At 35.5% G+C, this 27,848-nt stretch overlaps 1 protein-coding gene and 1 long non-coding RNA gene across 8 annotated transcripts in view; one reads left to right on the top strand and one right to left on the bottom strand.

The window, feature by feature from the left end:
• JMJD1C (jumonji domain containing 1C) overlaps positions 1–27,848 on the top strand; it is a 263,025-nt gene that overhangs the window by 163,101 nt on the left and 72,076 nt on the right. For 6 of the 7 annotated variants that reach the window (XR_005793434.1, XM_040485146.1, XM_040485145.1 and 3 more), the window contains one exon: positions 12,752–12,865. Coding sequence is in view for 5 of the 7 variants with exons in the window: in XM_040485146.1 (XP_040341080.1) it covers positions 12,752–12,865 (114 nt within the window). In the remaining 2 variants the exon portion in view is untranslated. Of the gene's footprint in view, positions 1–12,751; positions 12,870–27,848 lie in introns of all 7 variants that reach the window. The other variant, XM_040485148.1, reaches the window with a different exon arrangement.
• Positions 13,563–15,246, bottom strand: LOC121036686 (uncharacterized). The gene is made up of 2 exons (XR_005793439.1): positions 14,783–15,246; positions 13,563–14,549 (listed from the first exon to the last, which is right to left on the bottom strand). It is a non-coding gene; the product is annotated as an uncharacterized LOC121036686 (long non-coding RNA).

The raw sequence follows: 27,848 nt of genomic DNA, 5'->3' as shown, positions 1-27,848 counted from the left end.
TTTTTGAATCATTCTGTCATTTGTTAATTTGCTAATAAAGATAGCATGTGATAGTGTGCAACACAAAAGATGAAAGTTAGAGTACAGGTTAAACATTCAGGTTAGAAACAGTACTATTATTTAGTATTTCTTTAACCAGTTTCAAATGCATCAAAAACTGTCATCCAGCCCATATTTCATTGACTTTACCTTGATGAAAGTAGCCTTTGTTTTTATTAGAAGACAAAGTATTCTCAGTGAGTATATTTGGCTCTTAGGAATCACTGTGTATTAGTTTTTTTCATGATTCTAATTTTCCATCTTGGAGTTTTGCTGGAGTTGCTAGTATGTAGTTTGTTCCTGAATTGCCCCCCTCTTTTATAAATATCAATAGATGCCTATGTCCATACTATCTTGATAATGCCTTGATTTATTTTCAGAGACTCCCAGTAACAGCTCTGAGTTTATATCCATCAAGTCAGTATGCTAACATGTAATTTATTTGAACCCATCTAAACTTGGATTGTTAGTTAATGAAAGCACGATGATGTTTCTATTCTTTGTAATAATAGAAGAGTGAAAAAAAGGACTTAATATCCAACACTAAGAAAATGCATAATAAAATTAAATGTTCATTTACTTGATTAAGTTTTTATTAGGTAGCTATTTAAAATAATGTCAATGTAGTAAAATGAAAAGAGTTTCAAGATACAATTTATAAGCTGCTCCTTTTAAATTGTATCTTGGGGGTGCCTGGGTGGCTCAGTCGGTTAAGCATCCGACTTTGGCTCAGTTCATGATCTCACAGGTCATGGGTTCAAGCCCCATGTCAGGCTGTGCTGACAGCTCAGAGCCTGGAGCCTGCTTTGGATTCTGTGTCTCCCTCTCTCTCTGCCCCTCCCTCCCTTGCCCTCTCTCTCTGTCTCAAAAATAAATTAAACAATTTTTTTAATTATATCTTAAAACTTGGTAACAAATATACTTGTGAAAAAAGGGCTGAAAGTGCAATTACTTTTGAACTGGCTGAGAAGAATTGTTAAAACCAGGGGATGCTTTTTACCCATTTATTTTGTTTTCCAAATTATCTCTAATGTAATTATCTGATTTACTAATTCAGTTTCTTTTTTTTTTTTAATGTTTTTTTTTTTTAATTTATTTTTGAGACAGAGAGAGACAGAGCATGAGCAGGGAAGGGGCAGAGAGAGAGGGAGACACAGAGTCGGAAGCAGGCTCCAGGCTCCGAGCCATCAGCACAGAGCCCGATGTGGGGCTTGAACTCACAGACTGTGAGATCATGACCTGAGCTGAAGTCGGACACTCAACCGACTGAGCCACCCAGGTGCCCCACCAAATCAGTTTCTTAAAAACAATCCTCTACTATCCTTTATGGCTTAGTTTATTTTTAGTCTCCAGTTTATACTTGACATATTAAAAATCATTTTCTTGACAGAAAGTAGAGTAACAAAATAGGAATTAAATTAAACTTTCCTTTTATTTTTAACCATTAATGGTTTATGATCTTCCCAAGTGTTCTTTTTATTTATTTAAACCTCTTCATGTTGAGTTGCTTTTTTTTCTTAATCCTGCTTATTTCTCCTTTCTGAAAGGTGGCATATGTGTTATTAAGGCATATTAGAAATATGTAAATTCTTAATGCTCTACCCTTTTTTCCTTGGGTGGTATATGATTTTGTAATTTGTTATAGACTGGTTTCATTTTCCTCCATTTTATGTTCAAAGTTTAAAGTTTTATTCAGCAGATAGCAAAACACCTTCCTCTGTGCTGCTTCATGCCAACAAGCATGAAAACAGTACAGTTTTTACACCATCTTAGAAAGTAAAAATCATTCAGCTATGAATTAGGAAATCCACGTTCTAGTCCCAGGGCTTCTATAAACAAGGTTGGTTGGCTTTTTGTGAGAGAAAGAGTGCATGTGTATGTCATGCAAGTGGGGGAGAGGGGCAGAGAGAGAGAGGTGAAAGAGAATCCCAAGCAGGCTCCATGCTGTCAGTGCAAAGCCCAGAGCCTGATGCAGGGCTTGATGTTAGGAGCCGTGAGGTCATGACCTGAGCCAAAACCAGAGTACAACACTTAACTGACTGAGCCACCCAGGTACTCCAGACACTTGAATGTCCATTTCTTCATCTATAAAAATTAGATTATTACTCTCAGGGCACCTGGGTGGCTCAGTTGGTTAAGCATCCAACTCTTGATTTCGGCTCAGGTCATGATCTTACAGTTTTTGGGTTTAAGCCCCATGTCAGGCTCTGCACTGGTAGCAGAGAGCCTGCTTGGAATTCTCTTTCTCCTCTCTGCCCCTCCCCCTATCACGTGGACATGCTCACTCCCTCTCTCTCTCAAATTAAACTTTCAAAAATTAGACTGTTATTCTCTCAAGTTCCATTTCCCTTTTTAAAAGCCCCCCCCCAATTATTCAGTTTTCTAATTCACTTTTTCTCCGCCTATGATGTGAAAATCCATCTTTATCTTACACAAAATTCTCCTACTTAACTGATGTTATTTAGGGATTTTCTAAACTATCCACTGATACTGTTTATTCATGGTCCAGTTTCACACTGTTGTATTAATTAGAGCATTCAAATATGGTATGTTATTAGGGATAGTTCCCTGTCATTGATTTTTTTTTCTCTTCTTTCTGTCTTCTTACAACTTTTCTGATTATATTTACTTTTCCAGAAAATTGATTTTTTAGTTCCAAATCTTATTGGTACTTTTATTGAGTTCATATTAAAGTTATAGAAGAATGTATAGAAAAATTACATTTTCGTTACAGAGTTTTAAAGGAAAATACCAGGTATACAGAATAGTATATGAGCAAAGGAAACAAACTAAATTATCAAACAGGATCATTTTATTAATTAATTTTGAGGTATCGACATCTCAATTAAGTAGTGATAGTACTTACACTGGTTTGGAAAGAAGTATGAATAACTTAGGAATGGTTAAGCATTTAGTTCTACTCATATTTGGCTTTATGTGGTGACAGGATATAAGTATGACAGTGTCCTAACAACAGTATGAAATACAAGTCTAAAAATACAGTCTGGAATTACTCACTTATTTGTAGAACGAAAAATTGATTATCTTAATGGCACATACCTGCAAAGTTACAGAGACAGAAGAGGAAATGGAACCTCATAATACTGGGAGGAAAGAAGTCTGTCTAATCAGGGAGATTCTGAAAGAGAAAGCCTAGAAATGACAAACTCAAAACTACTGTAGAGTGGATGGCTTATTAGTATTCAGAAAGCTTAGAAGGATAAAAACAAAACAAAGGAAACTGAATTCAGCCATATGTATATTGAAAAATATATAGACTATTTGTGTAGACTTTTTATGTTTTAGTATCCTCAACAGTGAGTTTTCTTTGTTCAACTATATGTGATTAAAATTTACCAAGGTTTAAAGAATGGACACATTTAAAAAAAATTTTTTTTTAATGTTTTTATTTGTTTTTGAAGGAGAGAGAGAGCCTGAGTGGGGGAGGAGCAGAGAGAGAGGGAGACAGAATTTGAAGCAGGCTCCAGGCTCTGAGCTGTCAGCACAGAGCCCGACGCGGGGCTCGAACTCCCGAACTATGAGATCATGATCTGAGCCGAAGTCGGGCGCTCAACCCACTGAGCCACCCAGGTGCCCCAAGAATGGACACATTTTGTTGCACTCCCCTCCTCTCTTGACTGGGTCCATTATGAAAGATATGCTGAAGAAAGGAGGGAAAGTTGCACTAATTCTCCAATTATTAAGTTCTTAACAAGGCTGTAATATTTTATTTCTATGATAATTGTCTGTTTCCTACCAGAAGTGTGGAATATGGGGCGTCTGGGTGGCTCAGTTGGTTAAGCATTGGACTTAGGCTCATGTCATGATCTCACAGTTCCTGGGTTTGAGCCCTGCACCAGGCTCTGTGCTGACCAGCTTGGAGCCTGGAGCCTGCCTCAGATTCTGTCTCTCTGCCCCTCCCCTGCACGTGCTTGGTGTCTGTCTCTCTTTCTCTCTTTCTCTCTCTCTCTCTCTCTCTCTCTCTCTCTCTCAAAAATAAATAAACATTAAAAAAATTTTTTTGAAAAAGTGTGAAATGTGCGCTAGGGTAGGAATTTGTTTGTCTTTTCCTCACCATTGTTTCCTTGGGGTCAAGCATAGTGCTTGGCAAGCAAAAGATACCCCATACCTATTGGTTGAATGACTGCACTGCATGATTGAAGGAGAGAAAAGAGTTTAAAAAATCAGCAAGAGTAGGCCAGTATCATCTGGAAATCGTTGTAGAACTCACAGTCTGTTGAAAGGAGGAAACAGTGCTACATAATCTTTGCAGTCCCAGGAAGTTCTGCATGGATTCATTTTTGTAAAGAAGTTAATCCTTTGAACATTACCACAATGCAGTAGTTATGTGTTTGATTATATATTTTCATATATTACAGGACAATAGGGCATATTGAAAAATATTTTCCTGAATCTAGTCAGCCTTCATGTAAGGCCATATCATGTTGAAATTCTCTGAACTACTATTATTCATCTTTCTTACTTTATGTGTACAAAAATATTTACAATGCTAGGCTATTGAACTTAGAGGCTCTTGGTTTTTTTGAAAATCTATACTTAGAGAAATCCACTTGTTTCCTTAGACTTCTACATCTATAAAGATGAGGGATTTATTTCTTTCATGACCCAAGATAAATGGAACCAAAATGCTCATTTATTTTAACTCTTAATTGCACATGTAATTAAGGTTCTTACATTATTGGAAAGAACAGATTTTCTTTAGCTAGCCATACCGTGTTGCTTTCCTTTTAGCTTCTGTTTACTTTCTCACCTCTGTTGATTTATTCAGCTTGTAACCTAGAAACCAGCTAAAAAGGAAGGAAGTCAGACATGTGTATTTCTGGGCAGTAACTGGAGTAGTTTCCTCTTCCTCTAGCCTGGTTTAGCTGCCAGAGAAAACTTTTTGCCCCCCACCTTCACCCAACCAAAAAAAAAAAAAAAAAAGGCAGGTGGGGAGGGGGAGAAATGAAAGAAAAGAAAAATTAGCAATAACTATTCAGCTTACTACCTTAATCCATTAAGATATAACCCATAAGAACAACCAAAGGGCCAAAATGCTGCTCTCCTCAAAATGGTGCTTTTTGCTGTCTGAAAGGTGGCATCTACCATCCCTAAGGAATTCAAAGAACAAGAGAAAAATTAAGGAGATTTGATGTAAAAGCTGAGCAATTTATTATATGCTTGCTAGCAAGTATGTTCTCTATATTGTTATTTCACTGTTTTTATTTGTGTTAGAAATACTAATACTCTGTTACCAGAGTACCAGACCAAACTCACATTCATATGTTTTTAAAAATATTTAAAAACATTTTTTAAACTGTATGTCAAGCCCAATTTATTAAATAGATATTAAAAAGATATTTATGGCTTTCAACTAGTTGCATCTTTGTGCCCCACTCATTTGCATTGAAAGTTGACTTATAGTATTTCTTTATCCTAATGGAGAAGTATTTAATTCACCCATGATATAGTATGAAATAAAAATGAATGGTTTTTCTTTACTAATGTTACTTATTTTTATTTTTAAAAAATTATTGAATTTGGGGCACCAGGGTGGCTCAGTTGGTTAAGCTTACGACTTCAGCTCAGGTCGTGGATCTCACTGCTTGTGAGTTCAAGTCCCACGTCGGGCTCTGGGCTGAAAGCTCAGAGCCTGGAGCTTGCTTTGCATTCTGTGTCTCCCTCTCTCTCTGTCCCTCCGTTGCTTGCACTCTGACACTCTCTCTCGGTCTCTCAAAAATAAATAAACATTTAAAAAAATATTGCATTTTATGTCACTAGGAATATATAAATATCGTGGCAGGTGGATTGTTAGCTAACTGTAGTTCTATGTGCTGTTTGATTCTGTAGGGGGACGGATAGTACTTGAGGAGCAAAGACAGCTGTTTCTAAGTATACGTTATATATAGTCAAACCTGAATTTACGTGAGCTTGTAAGATGAATCCTATGAAGTATTAAACTCATTCTCTAATGAACAAGAAATTGTAGAAATGTAGTGTGAAATGTATTTAAAATGTGATGTTTTATAATATAATAGCCTGAATTAAACATTTGATGTTTCTGTGTTATTGGAGGGTCAGAATAAAACTGTCATATTTATCCAGTTGTGGGCTTTTTTGTAAATGACATTGTGAATTCTTTTCATGTATGTTTTATATTCATGTGTGAAGTGATTATGAATGAATTATTGGAATGGTGTGTATGATGTAATATGCAGTTGATTTATTAAAAAAAAAAAAACTGTTCTAGGGGCACCTGCATGGCTCAGTAGGTTAAGCGTCTGACTTCAGCTCAGGTCATGATCTCACTGTTTGAGCCCTGCGTTGGGCTCTGTGCTGACAGCTCAGAGCCTGGAGCCTGCTTTGGATTCTGTGTCTCATTCTCTCTACCCCTCCCCAACTTGCACCCTGTCTCTTAAAAATAAATAAATGTAAAAAACAAAACAAAACAAAACTTTGTTCTAAAGTTGTATTTTAGTACTATTAGTCTCTTAAAGTTGTATCTTACTAATATTTTTAGAATAATCATTATCCATCTCTTTTATCCTTAAAACAACAAAAAAAGGTTGAGAGTTTTGTAGGTACAGTCAGTCATATACCATATACTAAATTGAAAATAGCTTTTCAGTAGTGAACCTGATGTTTTCTGTGAAATGAAACTGGTACATCTGGAATAGGTGTAGAGAGTCAGGGCATTGGGTGGTGGTGGGAAGTTTTTCTTTCTTTCTCTCTGTCTCTCTCTCTCTCTCTTTTTTTTTTTTTTAATTTATTTTGAGAGAGAGATAGTGCATGCCAACTCTCATGGGCTAGGAGCGGCAGAGAAAGAGGGGGAGAGAATTCCAAGTAGGTTTTGCCCTGTCAGCATAGAGCCTGACTTGAGGCTCGAACCCAGGACCTGAGCCCAGATCAAGAGTTGGATGCTCAGTCCAACTGACTGAGCCACCTAGGCGCCCTGGGAAGTTTTTCTCTTAATATGATTTGATGAACTGGTTGGATATGCTGTATGAAAAAAAAATGTCAATTTTTAGGTTTATTAAAATTGAGGGTGCCTGGCTGATTCACTCATTGTAGCATGTGGCTCTTGGTTGTTAAGTTCAAGCCCCATGTTGAGTGTGAAGATTACTTAAAAATAAAAATTTTTTAACTTCTTTTTTAAATGTTTATTTTTGAGAGAGAGAGAGAGAGAGAGAGAGAGAGCAGGGGAGGGGCAGAGAGGCAGGGGGGCAGTGGGGACGGAGGTTCAGAAGCAGGCTCTGTGCTGATAGCAGAGAGCCCTATGCGGGGTTTAAACTCACTAACTGAGATCCTGACCTAAGCCGAAGTTGGACGCTTAACCGACTGAGCCATACAGATGCCCCCAAAATAAAATCTTTAAATAAAATTGGGAGATATCTGTCTTTGATATCTACAAGATATCAAATTTATAATAAAAGAACATTCACATCATTTAAAAATAAGTGACTGTCTTATACTTACAGATATTTAACATTCTTTTTTCAAATTCAGTGTGTATATTATACCTACAGCACACTTCTGAATCTAGGCTTACCTCATTTCTGGTGCTGAGTAGCCATGTGTATCTAGTGGCCACCATATTGGACAATATAATTCGAGATTAGAAAGAAGTTAAGAGCATATGTTAGGTAACACATCAGAAAAATATATTTTATGCTTTCAACTTACAGATTTTTATAACTGTGAATTGTCTAGATTAAATTGTTTTTCTAAAGAAAAAAATGTTACAGGAGTATCTTTTTAAATCTGCTAAAATAAATATTACCAGTTTTTCTTTCAAGTGTTGTTGTCATTTGATTTCATTTAGAATGTTAATCCAAAAATGTTTATAGCTCTTTTTCCTGAGAATTTTTTATGGCAGTATATATTTAAGGACAAATGATTAAACTAAAAATAGGTACTCTAAAACAAAGTATTTTCAGTGGTTTAATGTTATACTTCATTTTTGCCAACTTGAGAGATGTTTACATATTATTTGTTTTCTGCACTTTCTCACCTTGGTAAATCTGAAAAGCAAAAACTTTGTATTTGCATTTGCTTTACTGAAAGAGACAGTAAACTTGAGGTCTCCGTCTCACCACTAGTCTGTCTTTGTCTGTTGTTAAAATTATGAGCCAGTCTCTATGGCCGCAGCCAAATGAGTAATCACCAGTAATGTGACTCGTGCTGGAAGTGACTCCATCAGCACCTGTGACGGGGGATTAGTTACAGTTTACAGAGCACCGCCCCTTCCCTTCTCTCAGTGTGCCCTAAGCCAAGTAGTCTTTCTCATTTGGGTGTCTGCACTGTTGGAAGCTACTGCAGTGTGTTTCCACGCAGACAGAGTACAGTGGGAAAGGCTTTCTCTAGCTGATGGATGGCTGTTCTCTCTATTTGGAGTATCTCACTGGTTATGTAAGCGACCTCGGGAGAAATTATCCTGACCCAGATCGGAGGATGCAGTAGTGCTTCAGCTGCAGGATTTCTTAGTCGTTAACACCACAGTGCTGATGACAAAGAGCGAGTTGTAATCCTCATCGCTGCCAGGGCTGAGCCAGAGCAGACAGAAAATCGTCATTTGCTCGTCGGAGACTTGTTAGGTTACAGCTCTGCTTCGTTCTGTGGTCTTGGCTTTTCTTCCTATACAATGACGACGCTGCAAGTGAGCTCAGAAATGCTTGGTTTGAGAGCCATTTGCCTGTGATTTTTGAAGACTAAAGAAGTATTTAGGCTAGATAAAAAATCCTGCTCAAGAGTGAAATGGAAATGTCAGCTACTTCTTGACCTTTAAAGCGGTGTCGTGGATTTCTGAGATTTAAAGATACTTACAAATTTTAAAGAACAAAGTACGGTTTGTATTTTTCTGCTTCCTTTTTTCTTTTGTCTTAATTTACATTTGGTTTTACTTCTCAGCCTTAGGAATTAAGGTCACTGCCTTTTATTGGTCGAGCCTTAGTGTTCTTAGTTTTAAGAAATTTTAACTATCTCGTTTGTTTAGAAGGAATTATTGTGTGTGTAGTAATTTCATAACACTGTAAAAAGATTAAAAACTAGAGTTTGTTTAAAGTATTAGAGCAGAAATGTTTCAGATTAGCATTTTTAGAATATAGTGTTTTAAGGGAAGTGAGGGTGTTTGTTTTGTGAGGGTTTTTTGTGTGGTGTATTCCAGTCCCCACCCCCAACTTGTTTTCTAACAGTATCGTGTTTTTCAATAGACCTGCTTGGGTGGGAATTTGGACTTTGTTCTTTCAAGTCACTCCAGTCTTTGTGTGTGTGTGTGTGTGTGTGTGTGTGTGTGTGTGTGTGTGTAGACTAAACCTTGACTTCTAAAATGTTGCTTAGTTTTCTGCTTCCTTATTTTCCCTTAGTAAAGCTTATATCAGATTTTTGTAGTTAATGAGCATGATTTTTTTTTAACTTGGAAAAGGAATTGTTAAATGTTAACTGGAGGTTGTTAGAAACTCAGACTGCAGACATAAACTCCATGAATTTCTAGTTAAACGTTAAATGTGAGCTTTAACGTGGTTTGTTTGAGCAGCTGAGTTATGTTTGAGAGCTGTAGTTGATTTATTTTAAAAATGTTTTTTTGAGGAGGGCTCATCTGTTCTCCTCTTCCTCATGTGAATGGAATGTGGTGCAGCATGGAGCCCCAAACAGGATACAGTTGTTCTAAGCATTCTTCCTATAGCGTGGTGTAGGCCCTACTAGAAATGCAGGCTCTCAACTAAGTATTTATTTTAGCTTTAGACTATTTTTAAAGTATCGTTAACACAGACAAAGGGACCTTAAAGGAACTCTTAATCCATTAATAAAATTGCAAAAGTTTTTTTTAAAATTATGATTATTCAATTTTAAATTAGCAATTTTTATTTAAATTTTGAAAGGCTTTTTTTCAGCATTCGAATAATAGTCTTTTTGTGATTAGGGCCATATTCTGTGACTTTCATCAGATGGTAGCTCATTGCTTCCCCTTAGGCTGTGGAAGTTCCTCATAGAATGATATATCTTTAGAGTCTTGAATTAGTTATGTATGAGTTCTAGTTTCTTTACATTCCACTACACCTAGACCCATGAAATATTTACTACAGAATCATCTTAAAAGCTGTAGGATCCATTCACTTTATTTAAATATTTTTTTATTTTTTAAACTAACATGTCTTTGAAATGTGTTTGACTTGGATACAAATACTAATAATGGTTACATCGTTGATTTCCACTTCAAAAAAAGTCAGTGTTTTTTAACTACTTAATTACATATGTCATTTGTCTTTAATTTTTCCATAAAGTAGTAAAAATCACACATTTTCAGGGTTGTTTATTTAATACATATTGGAACATTTCTTTCAAAGTACTGTAAAAGTGTTTATCAGCACTTGCTTGGAACATATTTTTAGCTTAAATATAATTTGTACATTTTAAAATTTGCAAGTTGTGGCCCTATTTAATACTATTTTAAGAAGCATGTATACTCTTGACCTCCATTTGTACATGATTATTATCAGAAATAGACGTTTATAAACTATTTTTTTTTTAACATTTCTGGTAGCTAAATTCTCCCAATGGCTTTCAATTAGTTACCTTAAGAGAATTTTATTTTAGCCTAGAAACTAAACTTAGTAATTTAAATCATGATTAGTTGGCCTGTTAAAATTTACCCTTAGCACTCTGACCTACCTTAAATAGCTGAGTTCTGAGAGATTTTCTTCACAAGAATGTTTTTCATATTATAAAATGACTAGGTCTCATAGGAAATGCAAACCACCTGTATTATTTGCGTAAGAAAGAGGCACTCAGACAGGAGTTTACTTCTTTTTCAAATCCTACTTAATTGAATTGTACCTTTAGCCACTTAGATAATAGCTTTTGTGGACCTTTTTGTTAACCTTCCCGAGTTGACCTGACATGGTACTGTTTGAAAAGAAATAGAGCATTTGAATAAAGTTCAAGGATTAAATCAAGTCTTGAAAAGGTGCCAATGTTTTCTAGTTTACTAAAAACTAAACCAAGATATAACATGAAAAATATTACGTATTTCATGTCAATCACATAGTGGTAGGCATTTTAAAGTCTAAATAAGATAAATGCTCTTGGATTGCTTACAAAACTTTAGTCACTTGTTAGGTAAAATAATAGGATTTTATGAAATAATCTTAGGAATTTAGTCTTGGTAAATGGAAACTTGCTAGATGGCAACAGTAGCAGGAGATAGCTAAATAATGGGAGAATGTCTGTTTTGAAATGTAATTTCTCACCCAGATAAGAATACTCCTGATACATATGTAGTACTTAAAAGGTTAGCCTTAGGACTGACTGGGGAGGAAAGAACTTATTACTGTGGTTCGATTTTCTAATTATAAATACTGAAAATAAGTGGGAATGTAAGAGTATTTTTTTCATGTTATTTTAATTTTGGAAGGAAGATATTATTTCTAAGTTCATGGTATCGTGTAGAAATTAAGTTTTCTTTAAAATGCTTATTTTTCCCCCATGTGTTTAACAGTACAGACTCCTCAATGAATCAAATCGAAAGCTTTAAAAGGAATTTCTTAAATACAGAAATTAACTCCTTAAGAGCCACTCTGAACTAAAGATCTTGAAAACTTTTTCCCCAGAGTGCATATTAGCTGTGATTAGCAGGATGTTAGATTTCTTTAAGACCTAATAAGAGAAGGGGAAACACAATGGCTTTGAACCTCCTGGGCATTTTTACTGTCTGTGCCAAAAGCTTTGGTTTGCATCCAAACCGAAGTTGGCTTGTAACAAGAAAGATTTCTCCATGTTCTATAGGTAATTTATAAACTAAGTTGGTTAATTCCATTTTCCAAACTTTGATTCTTTTATAATAGTAAAGCCATTATATGTTAAGTTTTTAGAAAAGTACCGAGGATATGACACTTGGGTTTTTATTCAAGCTGCTTCTGCTTCGAAAGTGTGACAGTAATTAAAAAAATGCATACATAGTGCGTTTGTTTCCTTCCTTCCTCTTCCGCCTCCCTCACTCCCACCCTACCCCAAGATATAGGTAAAAACTCCTTTATGTAAAAGATGAGCCAGTGTTCTTTAAAATAATCAAATCACCATGGATCCTCTATTTTTGGTTTGTTTGTGCCTTCGTTTGATTTTTAAAGTAGTAGAGTCTGGACTGAGAGGTGGATTTTGTGTAATACTTCTTACCTCCCTCTTTTCCTGCTTCCCTTCCCCCACGCTGCTCTCACTGAAGCAGCTGGATTTTTATTTGTGCTTGGGGCAGGGGCAGGGGCGGGGGTGGGTAGTACACGGGGTGGAGTTAAAAGACCAGATGCATCCTGATCATTTAAAATCCTTGATGTGAATGAGCTAGGAAAAAAATAACTATAAACTATACCTGCTCTGTTTTTATAAAGATTAATACTTAATACTTTTTTAAAAGAGAGTTGGAGTAGAATGCTCTCCTACCAAGTTTATTATTTCAGAAGCAATTTCTTTTTTTATATTAGAAATTTTTATACACCATGTATATTTGATTTTTAAAATAAACAACCTCTACATCTACTTCATTCCTTTCAAATACAAAATATTGTATGGATAAAAGCATTTAGATTATAATATAAAAACTAATGTTAATTGGTATCCTAAAACCATTATAATAATGACATTTAGCATTGTATTCATATATACCCTTCGTATTTGAATATAAAACCGAGAAAATAACCATTATAAATTTTTTTTCTTTTACCAGACTTTCAAACCCCTGGTTGAAAAAAGTATACCCAGTTCAATCACTGCGGTAGAATTCCTTGTAGATAAACAACTGGATTTTTTAACTGAAGATAGTGCCTTTCAACCCTACCAGGTAAGAAATTTTAGGTTGCTTTTAAAAGTTAGCTAATCTTTAAACTTCACTGGTAATGTAGATATTCTTTTAAATAGTTAGAACAAACATGTAGTGTGCAAGAAACCCAGTGCTTTCAATAAATTTTAATTATAGGATAAATGGTTAATTTATCCAGTCAACAGATTTATATACCGAGAACTTACTATGAGCCAGGCAGCATTCTGTCGCTGGGAATACACAAGTGAGCAAAATTAAGTCCCTACCATTATAAATAATGTTCATTGTTAGAAAATAACTGGTTAGATATTAGTATAAATTACCTTTTCTCCAAGCTCTAAAGATTAAGAATTGGGTCAATTAATGTAATTAAATGAGATTAATGTTTATGCATATAGTAATAGTAGTTCTTTTTAAGTGAGAAGTTTCCATTAGACTGTCATTAATTGTTCATTTTCTAAATTTTAGTTCCCAGTTACAGTCTGAATACAAATACATTTAATTGGAAAAATATTTTCTAGTAGACCTTAAGATAGAAATCATGTGAAGAAACTCCTATCAAAAATAGACTAAGTGAGTTTTAAAATTTCTAGTGAAGTTGTCGGTTAGTTTCTTAAGGTATAAGTAAAAATGAACAGAAGTTTGTTTTCTTTATATATTTGGATTTCAGATTGAATTAAATCTCTTCCATGCATTTTTTACTTAAGTGATTAAAATAATTGCATTGAAAGAAAGGATGAGTGAACTAGCTTGATGTTTTTTTTTTAATGGAGCTGAAAGTCAGTACTCCTATTTCATTTCAGAATAGTTACTGTTTTCCGAAAATAAAATATAGAGGCATCGTTTCCATGGAAAGAACAAGAGCTGAGTTAATGAGCAGTGATTTATTGTGTGTGGAGTTATAATACTTAGGGAATTAGAGTAGTTATGTGCATCTTCTGTTAGATCTACCAGAATGGGATGATAGTTCCTGAGTTAGATGTTATTTTGAAGTCTACAAAGATATTCTTTGTCCTTTCACATTATTTTTCTTATTTCATTAAATGACCTAGTTTTTGTACTGTTAGCTTTTTTGTTCTTTGTTTACAGTATTTATAGCTAAAAATTCATAGCAAGTTCCGGTATAATATTGGAGGTGTTGAGCTTTTCCCTTGGGTTTTATTTTGTTTTGTTTATAATTGTGAATGCCATTTAGCTTAACTCTAGGCCTTATTATAATTTCATTTCTAACAGTCTTTTAGTGGGAATTAGACTGGATGAGTCTAGTAAAATCAAAGGAACCTTCCAGCCCTTAATGTTTTAATTTTGTGGTTGCTGATTAGCAGCACTTTGGAAGTTTCAGCTTGGATTTGATTTAGAGAAGTGAAATCATTATGTAGAAATTACTTTTAAAAATAAACTCTTTTGCCAGGTGGCCTAAAACTCCACAACATGTTTATTAAAATTATAATCATTGAAAGAATGTGCTAGCATTTTATAGGGGTTTTGGGGTGACTTTTTGTTTTTTACATGTTAAGCTTTTAGATTCTGATTAATTACATAATTTTATTTAAAAAAGCACAAGAGCTAAAGTCTTATTTGATTTGGTGAACTGTATGATTGTCTTTGTTAGTAACCTGTTTATATTGCTCTGCTGGTATAGGCCAGTTGATCTCTAACCTAGAAGAATACTGTGTCTTCTAAAGGTGAAGTGATTTCTCTTGACCTTTTTTTAAATTTTTTTTTTCAATGTTTATTTATTTTTGGGACAGAGAGAGACAGAGCATGAACGGGGGAGGGGCAGAGAGAGAGGGAGACACAGAATCAGAAACAGGCTCCAGGCTCTGAGCCATCAGCCCAGAGCCTGAAGCGGGGCTCGAACTCACGGACCGCGAGATCGTGACCTGGCTGAAGTCGGACGCTTAACTGACTGCGCCACCCAGGCGCCCCTCTCTTGACCTTTTAACCATTTGTCTTTCACAAATCTGAGTTCTCAGTTTTAAAAAATCAGAAGGAATTATACTAACAGCACTTGATTCAGGGATCCAGCATACCTTAATTTTAGAATTTCTTAGGAGTTTTAAAAGTAATAGATGATCTATAATAGAGCTATTTTATGTGTATTTTAATAGATTTAGTGTCTTATTAAATCTGGTTAAAAAATATGTAAGGATATTTTCTCTAATATGTAAATGATAGACACCTATTGTAACATTTTGAATGAAAATGTACTCCACATACCTAAGATGGCTCAGTCTAGTTTTTCAAATTTATTTATTTAGATGAGTTTGTGAAATATAGCTAGCTACATTCACAATAAAGGAAACAATTTTAGAGTTCGTGTAATTAGAGTGGCTTTATCCCAGAATGCTTTTCTCTAACCACTTGTCCAAACAGTACATTAAATTCCTTGGCATCTTAAACATGGCAGCTGTTACTGGCATAGATTTTGTAAATAGTGTCTTGACATATCTTAACTTTAGGGTAACCTTATATAAGTCAAAGGGAGTTCGGGGGAAAATTGAACACGTTTTTTTAAATGTTCTCCTTATTTTTTTCTCATTTCTTTAAATTGCATGAGGCAATTTCTTCTGAATCTAGATGTTAATTACCCTTTATAGTTTTCTTAAGTGTGATGGAGGAAAACCTTCCTTAGAAATGGCCTTTGTGTATGGAGTGATGAGTACACATAACTTTTGTTCTAAAAATTCTCACAAATGTTTTCATAGTGGGAATTCCCACCTACCATCTTTCTCCTTGCATTCTCAGCATTTTATTCTGTAGTAGTATGCTCCCTTTAATTTCCTTTATATAGTTGTACAGCCCTATTTTTTGATATATCAGGAAAGTAACATTGTTTAAGGTGTAGTGGTTAGGAAACTAAGATGAATATAGATCATTTCACTTTTAGGTCACTGGTTTGAATCCTACACTTAACCTCTGATTTCAGTGCATTGAGTATCACATGCCGCGTATTAAAGTTGATCTGGTCACTTTTTTAGGTGGCATGTAGTTGGGGAATTGGGGTACAATCACTGTTGTAGTTTTCACTCTTTTGGAAAGAAACTTGAATGAGGAGAAAAACCAAACCAATATCTTCTAAATAATACAATCTATGCATATTAATTAGGTCACTGTAGCAGCATGGTATTGTTAATTCTGTTTTTTTTTTCTTCCTTATGCACACAAATGAGTTTCTGCTTCCTCCTTTCAGATTTCCTGATCATGCCTGGCTGCAGTTAACTTTCTTTGAAGTAGAGGGGGAAGGGAAAAGAGAGGAAGTAGGAGGGAACTCTGCACATTCTACTCTGTCTTTCAACTGGCTGGGAAGAAGGAGGAAAAAATCAAATTATTGATTCTGAAAGATGCCTTTCATAGTTTGGGGTTTTGTTTTTGTTTCGTTAATTGCTATTATTTTTGTGTGGTATGGTTGCTTTTCTTTGCAGGGTGATTACAGAAAATTTAAAAAAACATTAAAATTTGAAGTTTTTTATCAAGTTCATTGAAAAAAGTTTGATAATGAAATATGAACATTGAACTCTTAGCATGATTTTGAAATCATCTTGTTCAGAATTTTGGCTTCTGGCCATGCACACACCTGCAGTTTTCAGGTTGGTTGCTTCATAGAGGATATAGAAGAGATTATTTCTTACCTGAAAATTGTACATGACTCATCTCAACAAATCTGGGTTGGTCTGGCTTGTTAGTCCAGTATTTTCTAGGGATCTCGATTCTCTTTGTTTTTAAATGTAATAAAGGGGTAATACCAAGGGCACTGCTTTAAAACTATTAGAGATTTGAAGCAGAATGTGCTTGTTCAACTTTATACCCTGTTTGTCTTCTTGTGTATTAAAATTCATTGTAGTAATGAGGTATTTTTCCTACTATAAGGTAGATTCATCACAGACCTGAAGGAAAGATCCTTTTTGAAGTTCTGGGTCATAATAAAGTGATAAAAGTTTAGGGATAGGACTATTAATGCTGCAGTTTCTGTCATCATAGAATGTGCACATTGAATTGCTTTACTAATATTAGATATAGTACTACTGTGCTGTGAATTGCTGGTTGAAGAAAAAGGGAACAGGTGGAGCAAACCTCAGTATTTTCTTAGTACCTGGACTAAAAATTGCTTAAAGACTTGAACAGAGAAGAGTCTTAAAATACTTAGTTAATGAATGTGTCTGGACTGTGTCACATCTGTGTATCTGTCATTTCTGTATTGCTCAGTGAAAAGGTTGTTATCCCTGCTTGAGTCCATTTTGACCCATAAGTTTTACATCATTGATGATACAAATTTATTGGCTCTGGTTTCAGAATATCCCTAAGGTAGCTGTTGCCCAACACATCTGGTTTACTAAAAATAGCTCAAATGATTGCCTAGGATAAATTACCAGTAGTTTGAGAGTGGAATGTAGCAGAGACCTGTATTTTTTCCTTATAAACTTTTGTTATTGTCCTATGGACTTTGGAACTGCTTTACAACCAAGATGAGATATTAGTGAGGTAAAATTTAGTCCTCAGTCAGCTAAGGTGAACAATTAACTGCTGGTTTAGTTGTTACTAGCTAGGTGTTATATTTTGTTGAATTAAACACTTGACATAAATGAGCTACTGACAAAATTTTGAAAATCTTGTTGGTAGTAGTTCATTTCATGAGCAGATTTATTCCCCAGGGTACTGTGGTGTTACTAATAGTTTACAGAAGGAAGTAAACAGAACTTCATGTTAGTATTACTTTGGTGGGTAGAGAAAAAAAATATTTTTTAAACTTTTCTTTACCCTCACTTCAATTTATAGTGTAGGTCTATCATTTTAAGACTAATATCCCTATAGAGGAAATGGGATTTTTGCCGGGTACAGGATTTATTAGCATAGTTATATAAATGTTTCTTTCCCAGAATTCCTCTCCGATTTGTTCTCTTCCTGGTATCAAATTACTGCTTCCCATTAATTTAATTAACTAAAAGAAAAAAAAATAAATGGACTTCCAGATACTGCCCAGCAAACTGTTGTTGTCGTTGTTACTGTTTTAAAGAAAGAAATTAGGTTTTTTCATGATAACTGAACTTTCTATTGAGATATGTTTTATAGAAATTTATAAGAAACACTGGAAGCATGCCTTTTAGAATATGGGAGTGGAAACACACACATACGCACCCGGCCCCCAAGAATGAGAGCATCTACAGTGTAGTTGAGAGAGGGAGAAACCAGCCCAGAGCAGAGAGAGAGGCTAAAACTCTTTATTTTGTGTTCCACTGACTATTGACTCACTTGATACTTCCCCAGAAAGGAGTCTTTAAATGGAAATTTTATGCTTAGACTCTACTTCCCTTTGACTTACCCTTAAAATTTTTTGATGTCTGATCTTGGAAACATCCCAGCTGACTTCATTCATTTAACAGTTATTTAAATTCTGTGGTTTCCCTGTGCACAGCATCCTGCTAGGTGCTTAATGGTTTAAAAAATTGATATACTAAGTCCTAGTACTTTTTTTCAAGGTGTTTATAATTCACAGCAAGAACTTATATTAAAAATAGACTCGATTTAAGGAGCCAAAAATACATAGTAAAGACTAGGAAAACGAAGAAAGGAGAAATCAGTAGAGCTTGAAATGGTTAAAGTCTCATGAAGGAAGTAGAATTTGAGTGGGATTCATTTGAAGGGAGATGGAAGTGAAAAATAAGGACAGTAAGGCCAGACATTTGGCAGGATGGATAGCATGATCCATCAGTAAGGAAAGGAGGTAGATGCAGAAGACTGTAGAGGATCAGTCCAGCTGGAGAAGAGCATTTGACTTTGAATAGTAGACCTCACACTACATTAATAAGTATTGTGGGGTCAGATAAAAGAGGAAAAGGGTTAAGTACAGTTATTAGTGAATTTTATCTTGTAGGCCAAATGAATCATTGGAAGCTTTGAAGCAAGAGAGTAACAAAATTTTCTACATTAACAGTGGCATCTGGTTATTATACACATCAGAAGCAGCTAATTGATTGGGTCTTCATTTAGAGTCTTTTGTCCTAGACAGTCAGTATAGCATAATGGTTAAGAAAGAGTTTTGAAGTCAGTTCATGCAGACATGGTTTCAAATCCTAGCTTTGCCATTTGCTAGCTATGTGACATTGGGAAAGTCTAAAGCATTCTAAATAAATGGTTTCTTCATGTATAAGATAAAGCTGTTCTCTACCTCAGAGTTGTTAGAAAGATTAAATGAAATGACATATTTAGGAGTTATTACTACATACAAATTGCTCAGGAGAAGGTACCTATTTAGACATGTTCTTTATTTCTCTTTATAGATGGTATCTAGATATTTGAAACTCCTTTCTCTTCCTATGATACATAACCATTGGATATTTGTCTTCCACCATCTGCACCTCTTTTAACAATCTGTCTTATTTGTTGTCTCTGGATCTCTTACCATTTCTTTCTACATCTGATTGTAGATAAACTTGTTAGCTGTCTGTACAAGCCATGGTCAGCTTGTAACAACATATCTTTGTAGTAGTGTTTCTTCTCTATGCCCCCCCACACCTTTTAGATAAGATTCTATGGTGACTCCTTAAAGTATTATTTTAAGAAAATGGTTTTAGAAAAGATACAGAACCCTCGTGTGATACTACCCTCCAAAAAACTCTCTTACCTTTTTTTTTTTTTCACAGGGAAAGTCTTAAGCTCCATTTGCTGCTGATAGTTATTTTTATCTCAAAAAGCATAAGTGTTATTCAGGAAGTTACAGAATTGTTTTTCTTTATTTGGCTCTGGTGAGAAGCCATGTGGACACAGTACTATGTTTTGGAAGCCCTCTAAGCATTGAATAAGTTGTTGGACTATATGACCTTTGAAGTTCCTTCTCAACACTAACAGTTCTGTGAACTTGCTCAAGGTGAAAAAACAACCATTTCTGACCAACATTAACCTAAACAAGTTTATCGCTGACTAATTATTTTAGTTTCAGGGGTAGGAGACATTCGACTTAACTCCAGGTTTATCTCAAAAGAGAAAACTAATGAGTCAGACAGTGCCAGATGCAAATCAAAATTATACAGGATTAGAATAACAGAATTGTGTGTATTAATGGTACTTATTGAGAGAACTTTTAGCCTATATTTTTCTATATCTGTTTCTGATTTATATTTCGACAGAATATAGCACATCGACAGATAAATACAGCACTTCGACAGAAGTTGAGCACATTCTCAATTAGTCCCTGAGTTTTTTTATGCATCTCCCTTTTCACTCCCTTTGCATTCATATTAACATTTGATTGAAATTTAGAGGTGCTTTGTTGCCATAAAGTCAGTGAAAACGAGAACTGTGAGATTGTGGAATATATATTCTGCCAAGAGTGTAAAAAAAAAAAAAAAAAAAACAGGATCATAGCCCTAGCTGTGAACTGACTGTTGGTGGATTTTTGGCGTGGTAGGATCAGCATCTGTGGGCAGGCATTGGCCTGGGGGTGGTCTAGAAGACGAGGCCAAAGCAGGAAGCTGCTATTGTGTAGTACTTGGCTTTATTCCATTTCTAGGCAAAAGTGACAGCTTGCAATAGTGGAGCCAAGCTGAAGCCTAGAAAGTAGGATGGGACTACAAGAAAAGGGGAACCAGTAGCTAAAACAGTCCACTGAACTTCCTCATTTAAATAGACTTTTTTAAAATTTAAAGTTGGTACATAATGTTTTAATATTCAGTAGTTTTTCACTACATTCTGTTTAAAAGTACTTTTATGTCCCACCTACCTGATTTTTATATCACCATAATTTCAAAAGTAGTTATAAAATATGCTTCTTAAAGTCCCACAAATCAGGTATGGTGATTTATCTAAATGCATTTCTGCTGCCATTAAAAAGGGAGATCTTCATTTGTGAAAATTGGTTGCAAAACTTGGTGTGTTGAAAATGTATCCATGGAGTCCAGGAACATGTTATTTTGACTGAAATTTGGCGCAAGTATGAGCTGTTCTGCAATATTCAGATTAAAAACATTTATAAGTCACAGTCTGCAACAGTTCTCTCTTGGTCCCAAATCTGCTATGATCATATGCTGAAAAATCTGCCAGTCTCTTTGTAATTTTTTTGTGACTGCTGTTATGAATTTAAAGTATGTAAAATTATGCTTCTAGACACCAGATTCAAAGGATCCTAAGCCGTCACTAGTTACCATTGAGAAAGATTTTCTAGTTTCTTTCTGCCAGTCAAAATAGGTTGATATTATTTATTCCTTTTACCCAGTTGCAAATTCTTACTAAGGCATAGCCATATTATTTTAAAATCTCAAAATTTTATTTTAGTGTGTTAATATTTTACATTTGTAAAGTTCAAAAATTTGCAAAATGTTTCCATGTGCATTATTTTTGTAAGTCCTTATGTTATCTTTATGAGGAAAACATTGTATTATCTTAATTGTGTGTAATGTTTTTCAGGGTACATATATTAATTTATTTAATTCATAACAAGTCTATGAGAAGCCTAACTTACAAATGCATAGGTGGCAAAGTAGAATCCCACTTAAACTAGCTCAAATAAAAAGGGGGTGGGGGTGTTAAAAAGATACAACAGGCAGTGTCATGGATATCTGTAGCAGGAAAGTACAGCTGAACCTTATTTGGAATGGAATTAGGAACTAGAAAGTCAGGAACTCAAGTGACATATTCCTTCTTCCCCTCTTCCTCAGTGTCCTTTCTGCAGACAGGTTTCTTCTGCTTACTCATAGGTTTTGCTTCTCATAATAGTAGTTTCCATGTGACTTGTGTGTGTCATTGTCAATTTGCCCACCTGCCCCCCACCCCCAAGACCTTTTAGAACTAATATTTGTGTTTCTTTGTAAAAGTAGAGATAGAGTGTAGGAGAATGAAAGTCTGAAAGGGGAAGGTGGAAGGATTATGAGGAAGGGAGAGAATATATGATAGCAATTTTTATAGGCAAAGAAAGTGAGGTTTAAGGAAGTTGTGACTTGGCATCTCGGTTCACACAGTAGCTAGCATCATTGTTTGTCACTTTGTTATTTTTCTTAGAGTTGACATCCTTCCTAAATACAAGACTAAATTTTTTCTTAATTTTATTGTCTGCACAATTTCCCTAGACTTTTCAAACACTGGCATCTAGCTGTACTCCAGATCTGTGCATCATTTTCAGACTCACTTCTTCCATAGATAGAGAATCCAAACAGCTATTCAAGATATTTTGCACTCTCCCTATTTTCTCAGCTGCTCAGTTTTCTCTCTTGTGCATACAGGTGTCCTGAAGTCCTAGATTTACTCAAGATTAAAATTGGAAAGTAATGGAGTCCTTGGGGCACCTGCCTGGCTCAGTGATGACAGCATGTGACTCTTGATCTTGGGGATGTGATTTCGAGCCCCATCTTTGGTGTAGAGATTACTTTTTATTTTTTTAATTTTTTAAATTATATTTATTTATTTTGAGAGAGAGACGGAAACAGAGAATCCCAAGCAGGCTCTGCACTAGCAGTACCCTGATGTGGGACTCGAACTCCTGAACTGGAAAGTCATGACCTCAGCTGGAGTCAGATGCTTAAAGACTGAACCACCCACGTGGCCCTCTTAATAGCTATCCTAGTGGGTATGAAGTTCTTTGCCTATCTTTTGAATTGAGTTGTTGGTTTGTTGTTGAGGCCAGGAGTTTTATCAGTCCCTTATCAGATATGGATTGTTTGCAAACATTTTCTCCCATTCTTGTGTTGTCTTTTCTCTCTCAAAAGTGTTTTTTGATGTACAAAGTTTTTAATTTTGATGAAGCCCAACTTGCCTATTTTTTTCCTGTTGCCTGTACTTTTACTATTCTATCCAAGAAATGTTTACCAACTCCAACATCATAACAAATTTCTCCTAAGAATTTTGAGGTTTTAGTTGTTACATTTAGGTCTTTGACTCCTTCTTAATTAATTTTTTTATAGGACATAAGGTAAATGTCCAACTTAGTTCTTTTGCATGTGGATATCTAAGTTTCCCAGAACCATTTACTGAAAAGAATGGTCTTTTTCCCATTGGACGGTCTTGGCACCCTTGTTGAAAATCAGTTGACCATTGATTCTAAAATTGTATTTCTGGGCTCTCTGTTCTATTTCTTTAGTCTATATGTCTGTCCTTACACTGTTGATAACTTGAGGTACACACTGTTGATTACTTGAGGTACCACTTTTTTTTTTACTTTTCTACAACTGCTTAATTTGTCCAAGTGATTGTTTAACCCTAAAGATAAATTATAATTAAAGTATATTATTCTGCTGAACTGGTGAAATTTTCTGACACACCTAATCAGTCTTAAGATACAGTCATTCATTTATTGCTGTTTGCCAGTCACTTGGCTAGTACTAGGAATTTAAGACAGATAAAATACTTTGTTCTCTTTCAAGTCAGGGGGAGAGACATAATTATAGCTACATGCTGAAGGTTCTAAAATTGAGGCATATTCATAGTGTCTGTGCTGTGGAATCAACTGATGCAGTAATACCAGAGTTTTGCCTGTTTCTTTTTCTTGGTTTTATGTTATTTATTTTTTTCAGAAGGCAAGGGTTTAGAAGATGGGAAAGAGATATGTAAAGCTAATAGTATTTCTCAATAGAGTACTGTATTAGGATTCTCTAGCAAAACAAAACCAATAGAGTGTGTGTGTGTGTGTGTGTGTGTGTGTGTGTGTGTGTACACACATACGTGCACACACCCCAAACATGTGTAGAGAGAAAGGAAGTAGAGGGAGGAGTTCTAAGGAATTGATTCATGTAATTGTGGGGGCTGGCAAGTCTGAAATCCACAGGGCAGGCCAGCAGTCTGGAAATTCTGACAAGATTGATTTTGAATCTAAAGGCAGTATGGAGGCAGAATTCTTTCCTCTTGAAAAAACCTTCTTGCTTTCTTATAAGGCTTTCAACTGATTGGATTGGGCCGACACATATTATGGAGGGTAATATGCTTAACTCAAATTCTACCGATTGAAACGTTAATCACATTTGAAAAATAGCTACCTTCACAGCAACATGTAGACTGTGGCATCATAGCCTAGCCAAAGTAACACACAATATTAACTGTCACAGGTATTACTGATACTTGATTCTTTGCTTTATAATGAATTGTAGGATGGTAGGCATCTTTGGCTTTGGTACAGTTAAGTGTCTTTAGCATCTCTGTTATGCTAATAGAAGAAAAACTTCCTCACACACCCTTTCCTCTTTATTTCAAGCTATTAGGATGTAGATTAAGAAAACTGGAAAGGTTAGAAACCTTCAAAACAGTCTTGTCAAATCAGCTTAGAAGTGGTCTGCAGACAGTGGCCTACCAGCCACTGCCAACACCCTAAAATGTGAGAAGAAAGTATCTGTCAGTCCTTTTTTTTTTTTTTTAAGAGTATCCATTTTTTTTAATGTTTATTTATTTTTGAAAGACAGAGCACGAGCAGGGGCGGGGTAGAGAGAAGGAAACACAATCTGAAGCGGGCCCTGGGCTCTGAGCTGTCAGCACAGAGCCCGACGTGGGGCTAAACTCACGAGCCGTGAGATCATGACCTGGGCTGAAGTCGGACGCTTAACCAACTGAGCCACCCTGGCACCCTCTGTCATTCCTTTCTGAATGTTACCATAGTTTTGCTTCTTGAGTCTCAACAGTGTGATGTTTTCTCATGGCTATCAGTGGTTCCCCTACCAACCCATTTTCATTCTAGATCAAATTCTTATATCACTCACATTCTCTTGAGCTCTTTATACCTAGTCATTTGATAGAGGTTATTAATCATAAATGGGTCCTGTTTTTCCATCAGATTTGCACTTAAATAGGGATACCTATAGTAACAGATCTTAAAAATCCAATTGTTTTCCTAGATGTTCTTTGCCTGTGTGTCAGGTACCCTACAAGGGAATAACATGATATTATTACCAATTAATAACTCCTCTCCCCACTGCCATTCATGGAATAGCCATGTCTGGAAATAGAAAAATTCTGTATAAAGGGGTGAATAAAAAATCTGAATAGGTAAAGCCTCCTCATGTATGTAATAGACCTCAAACTTATAGGTCTTTAAGGCATTATCCAGTATGTAGACTTTAAAAACACAATACCTAGAGCACCTCGGAAGGATAGTTTTTTAATCTTGTTTCTCCCACATCCACTTCTGTTTTCAAGGAATTAAGTTCTATCACATATTAATGATTCCTTCCAATACTTAACAAAGTTCATTGTTGAGAATTTTTCTTAATGTTTATTGCATACACATTATGTCAGTCGAGCAAACTTGGCATTAGTTGGTATCACCTAAATAGCATGTTGTTTGTGTTATGAAGGATTATGAGACTCTGCTCTGGCCAAGGGTGTAGTTAATTAATGATGTTCACTACCAGTGCTGTAAAGGAGCAGACAGTACTACTGGTTTGTTTTTATTGGTCTTGATCACTTCCTCTTTCCCATTCTGTCTTATTCAACACATAGGCATATGTATACATATTTGTACCAGAATTTTTTATGAATTTGATGTCGATCATGGTACAGCTTGGGTAACTCTGCCTTTTGCCCCTAAACTCCATGGACATTACTGTATCTGATTTAGTGCCAATATATATATATTTTTTTTTGAGAGAGAGACAGAGACAGAGACAGAAGGGCAGAAGGAGAGGGACACAAGATTCCAAGTGGGCTCTGTGCTGATAGCAGAGAGCCCAATGCAGGACTTGAACTCATGAACTGTTAGATCATGCCCTGAGCTGAAGTCAGAGGCTTAACTGACTGAGCCACCCAGGCACCCCTAGTGCCAGTAATAGTTTACAGTGAATCAAATTTAAAAATAAAGAGGGAAAATCAGCATACATCAATTAAATAATAAGCTGCCAAAGTTTTGAAATTTTGTTTTTAAGATTACAATGTAGTCATTTGCATATATACACATATCTAAAATGTATCTTATTAGGGAATTTTGGCCCTTTGGTGTGGAAGAAAAAATTTACATCTATTAAAGTATCAGAATTTGGTAGTAGAACAACAGGCGAATTTGGACTCAGATCCCAACTCTGCTTCTAATTATGAAATGTTGGGCAAAGCATGCAGCCACTTAAGAATTTATTTTTCATATATGAAATTAGATATATAATACCTGCCTCATGATAGTGTTGCCATTGTCTGTGAGATAGTGTATATGGAAGTACATTATGCCCTATAGAATTGGGGATAAAGAGAATAAATATGCTAGAAGTTCAAAAATAAATAGGTCTGGTTGGGTAAATCTCAGTTCATGATATGTGTACTTTCAAGAGACTCAGAAGAAGTAACTTTTTGGGGCACCTCTGTGGCGGAGTTGGATAAGTGCCTACTTTGGCTCATGGCTCAGGTCATGATCTCGTGGTTTGTGAGTTCAAGTCCTGCATTGGGCTCTGTGCTGACAGCTCAGAGCCTGGAGCCTGCTTCAGATTCTTTGTCTCCCTCTCTCTCTGCCCCTTCCCCTGCTCGCACTCTGTCTGTCTCCCTCTCTGACAAATAAATAAACTTTAAAAAAATTGGGGGGGAAGAAGTAGCAACTTCTTAAAACCCTAAGCAGACAAAATAAATCTCATTCACAGACTTTACAACTTTACCGGTGGGTCGTATATTTGGAGAATTTCCTGTATTTTCCCAGTTTTCCTTTCTTTTCTTTTCTTTTTTTAATATCTAATTTATTTTGAGAGAGCATGAGCAGGGAAGGGGCAGAAAGAGAGGGAGAAAGAGAATCCCAGGTAGGCTCCAACACATGACTCGGGATGTCATGACTTTGGGATACCATGACCTGAACCGAAATCAAGAGTCCAACGCTTAACTAAGTCACCCAGGCACCCCTTCGAGTTTTCTTTTCATTTTTTTCCAGCCAAGATATTTCTGTGGTATATTATTTTACCCATTCTTACCAACACTTTAACTCCCTTATGGCTTTGTCTTTCTGCCACATCTGTCTTTTAATTTCTGATCCTAGAATAGTCCTCTACCATTTATTTTCTTCATTTTTACACCCTAAAAATGCACTACCCATTATTGATAGCCACTAGTCACATGTGACTATTTAAATTTAAATTAAGTAAAAGTAAACTTAAAATTTTGTCTGTTAGACCAGCCACTTTTCAAGTACTCAAATAGCCATATGTGGGACAATACAAATATATAACATTTCCATTATTACAGAAAATCCTGTTGGAAAGCCTTGCCCCAAATGCTTAAAAGCTTTAAGACTTAAGCAGGAGAAAAATACCCCCATGTATTTTGGTGCCATTGTATTGTGTCTGATCTCAGCTGATCCTTTGGTACCAGTTGGCATCCTTTTCTATGTTCCTTGAGTTTGCATTTCCTAAAGTAGTTATTTTAAATTATCACTGTTCTACTTAGCTTCCTCCTTTTCTCTTAATAGAAGACCTTTCTCCTGCAGCACAGTGGAAATGTAGGTTACAAGCAGGAACCCCCGTAACTTCCTGCCCTCAAACCTGTTTTTGCACCTTGCCTTACCTCTGTTTTTCTCCTATCAGAAATGTGTTCCCCTTTTCTATAACTGATTCAGTTTTACAAATATTTATTGGGCACCTGCTGTGTCCCAGGCACCATTTCTGATAGTTAAAGTACAACCATGAGCAAAACAAAAAAATTGTCCTGCTTTCACATAGCTTACCTTGTAGTGAGAAGAAATAGCAAGCAAAGTAACTATTTTAGTGTATTAGGAGACTGTAAGTGCTATAGAGGAAAATAAAACCTGATAGGAAGTATTAGCTGGAACAGAAAACTAGAAGGATTCTAAAATGAAAGCATTCATAGAATAACAAGAAGACAACTATATAGAGATGAGTAGGAAATGAAATAAGAAAGATAGATTAAGTAGGGTTTTTTAGGCTATTATACTTTGGTTTTTGTTCTTATTAAAACTGAAGTGGAAGCTTTTGGAGGGTATTTAGCAGAAGTGTGATATGATAAAACTTTTTTCTCAGATAATTTAAAACATACAGACATAGAAGAGTAAAATGAATTCCCATGTACCTGTCATCCACTTTTAACAATTACCAATAAATGGCCAAAA

The sequence above is a fragment of the Herpailurus yagouaroundi genome, unplaced genomic scaffold (assembly GCF_014898765.1).
Source record: "Herpailurus yagouaroundi ecotype Mexico unplaced genomic scaffold, PumYag 163, whole genome shotgun sequence".
NCBI lineage: Eukaryota > Metazoa > Chordata > Mammalia > Carnivora > Felidae > Herpailurus > Herpailurus yagouaroundi.
The sequence above is the reverse complement of the archived record's forward strand: the minus strand, read 5'-3'. Positions and strand labels throughout refer to the sequence as shown.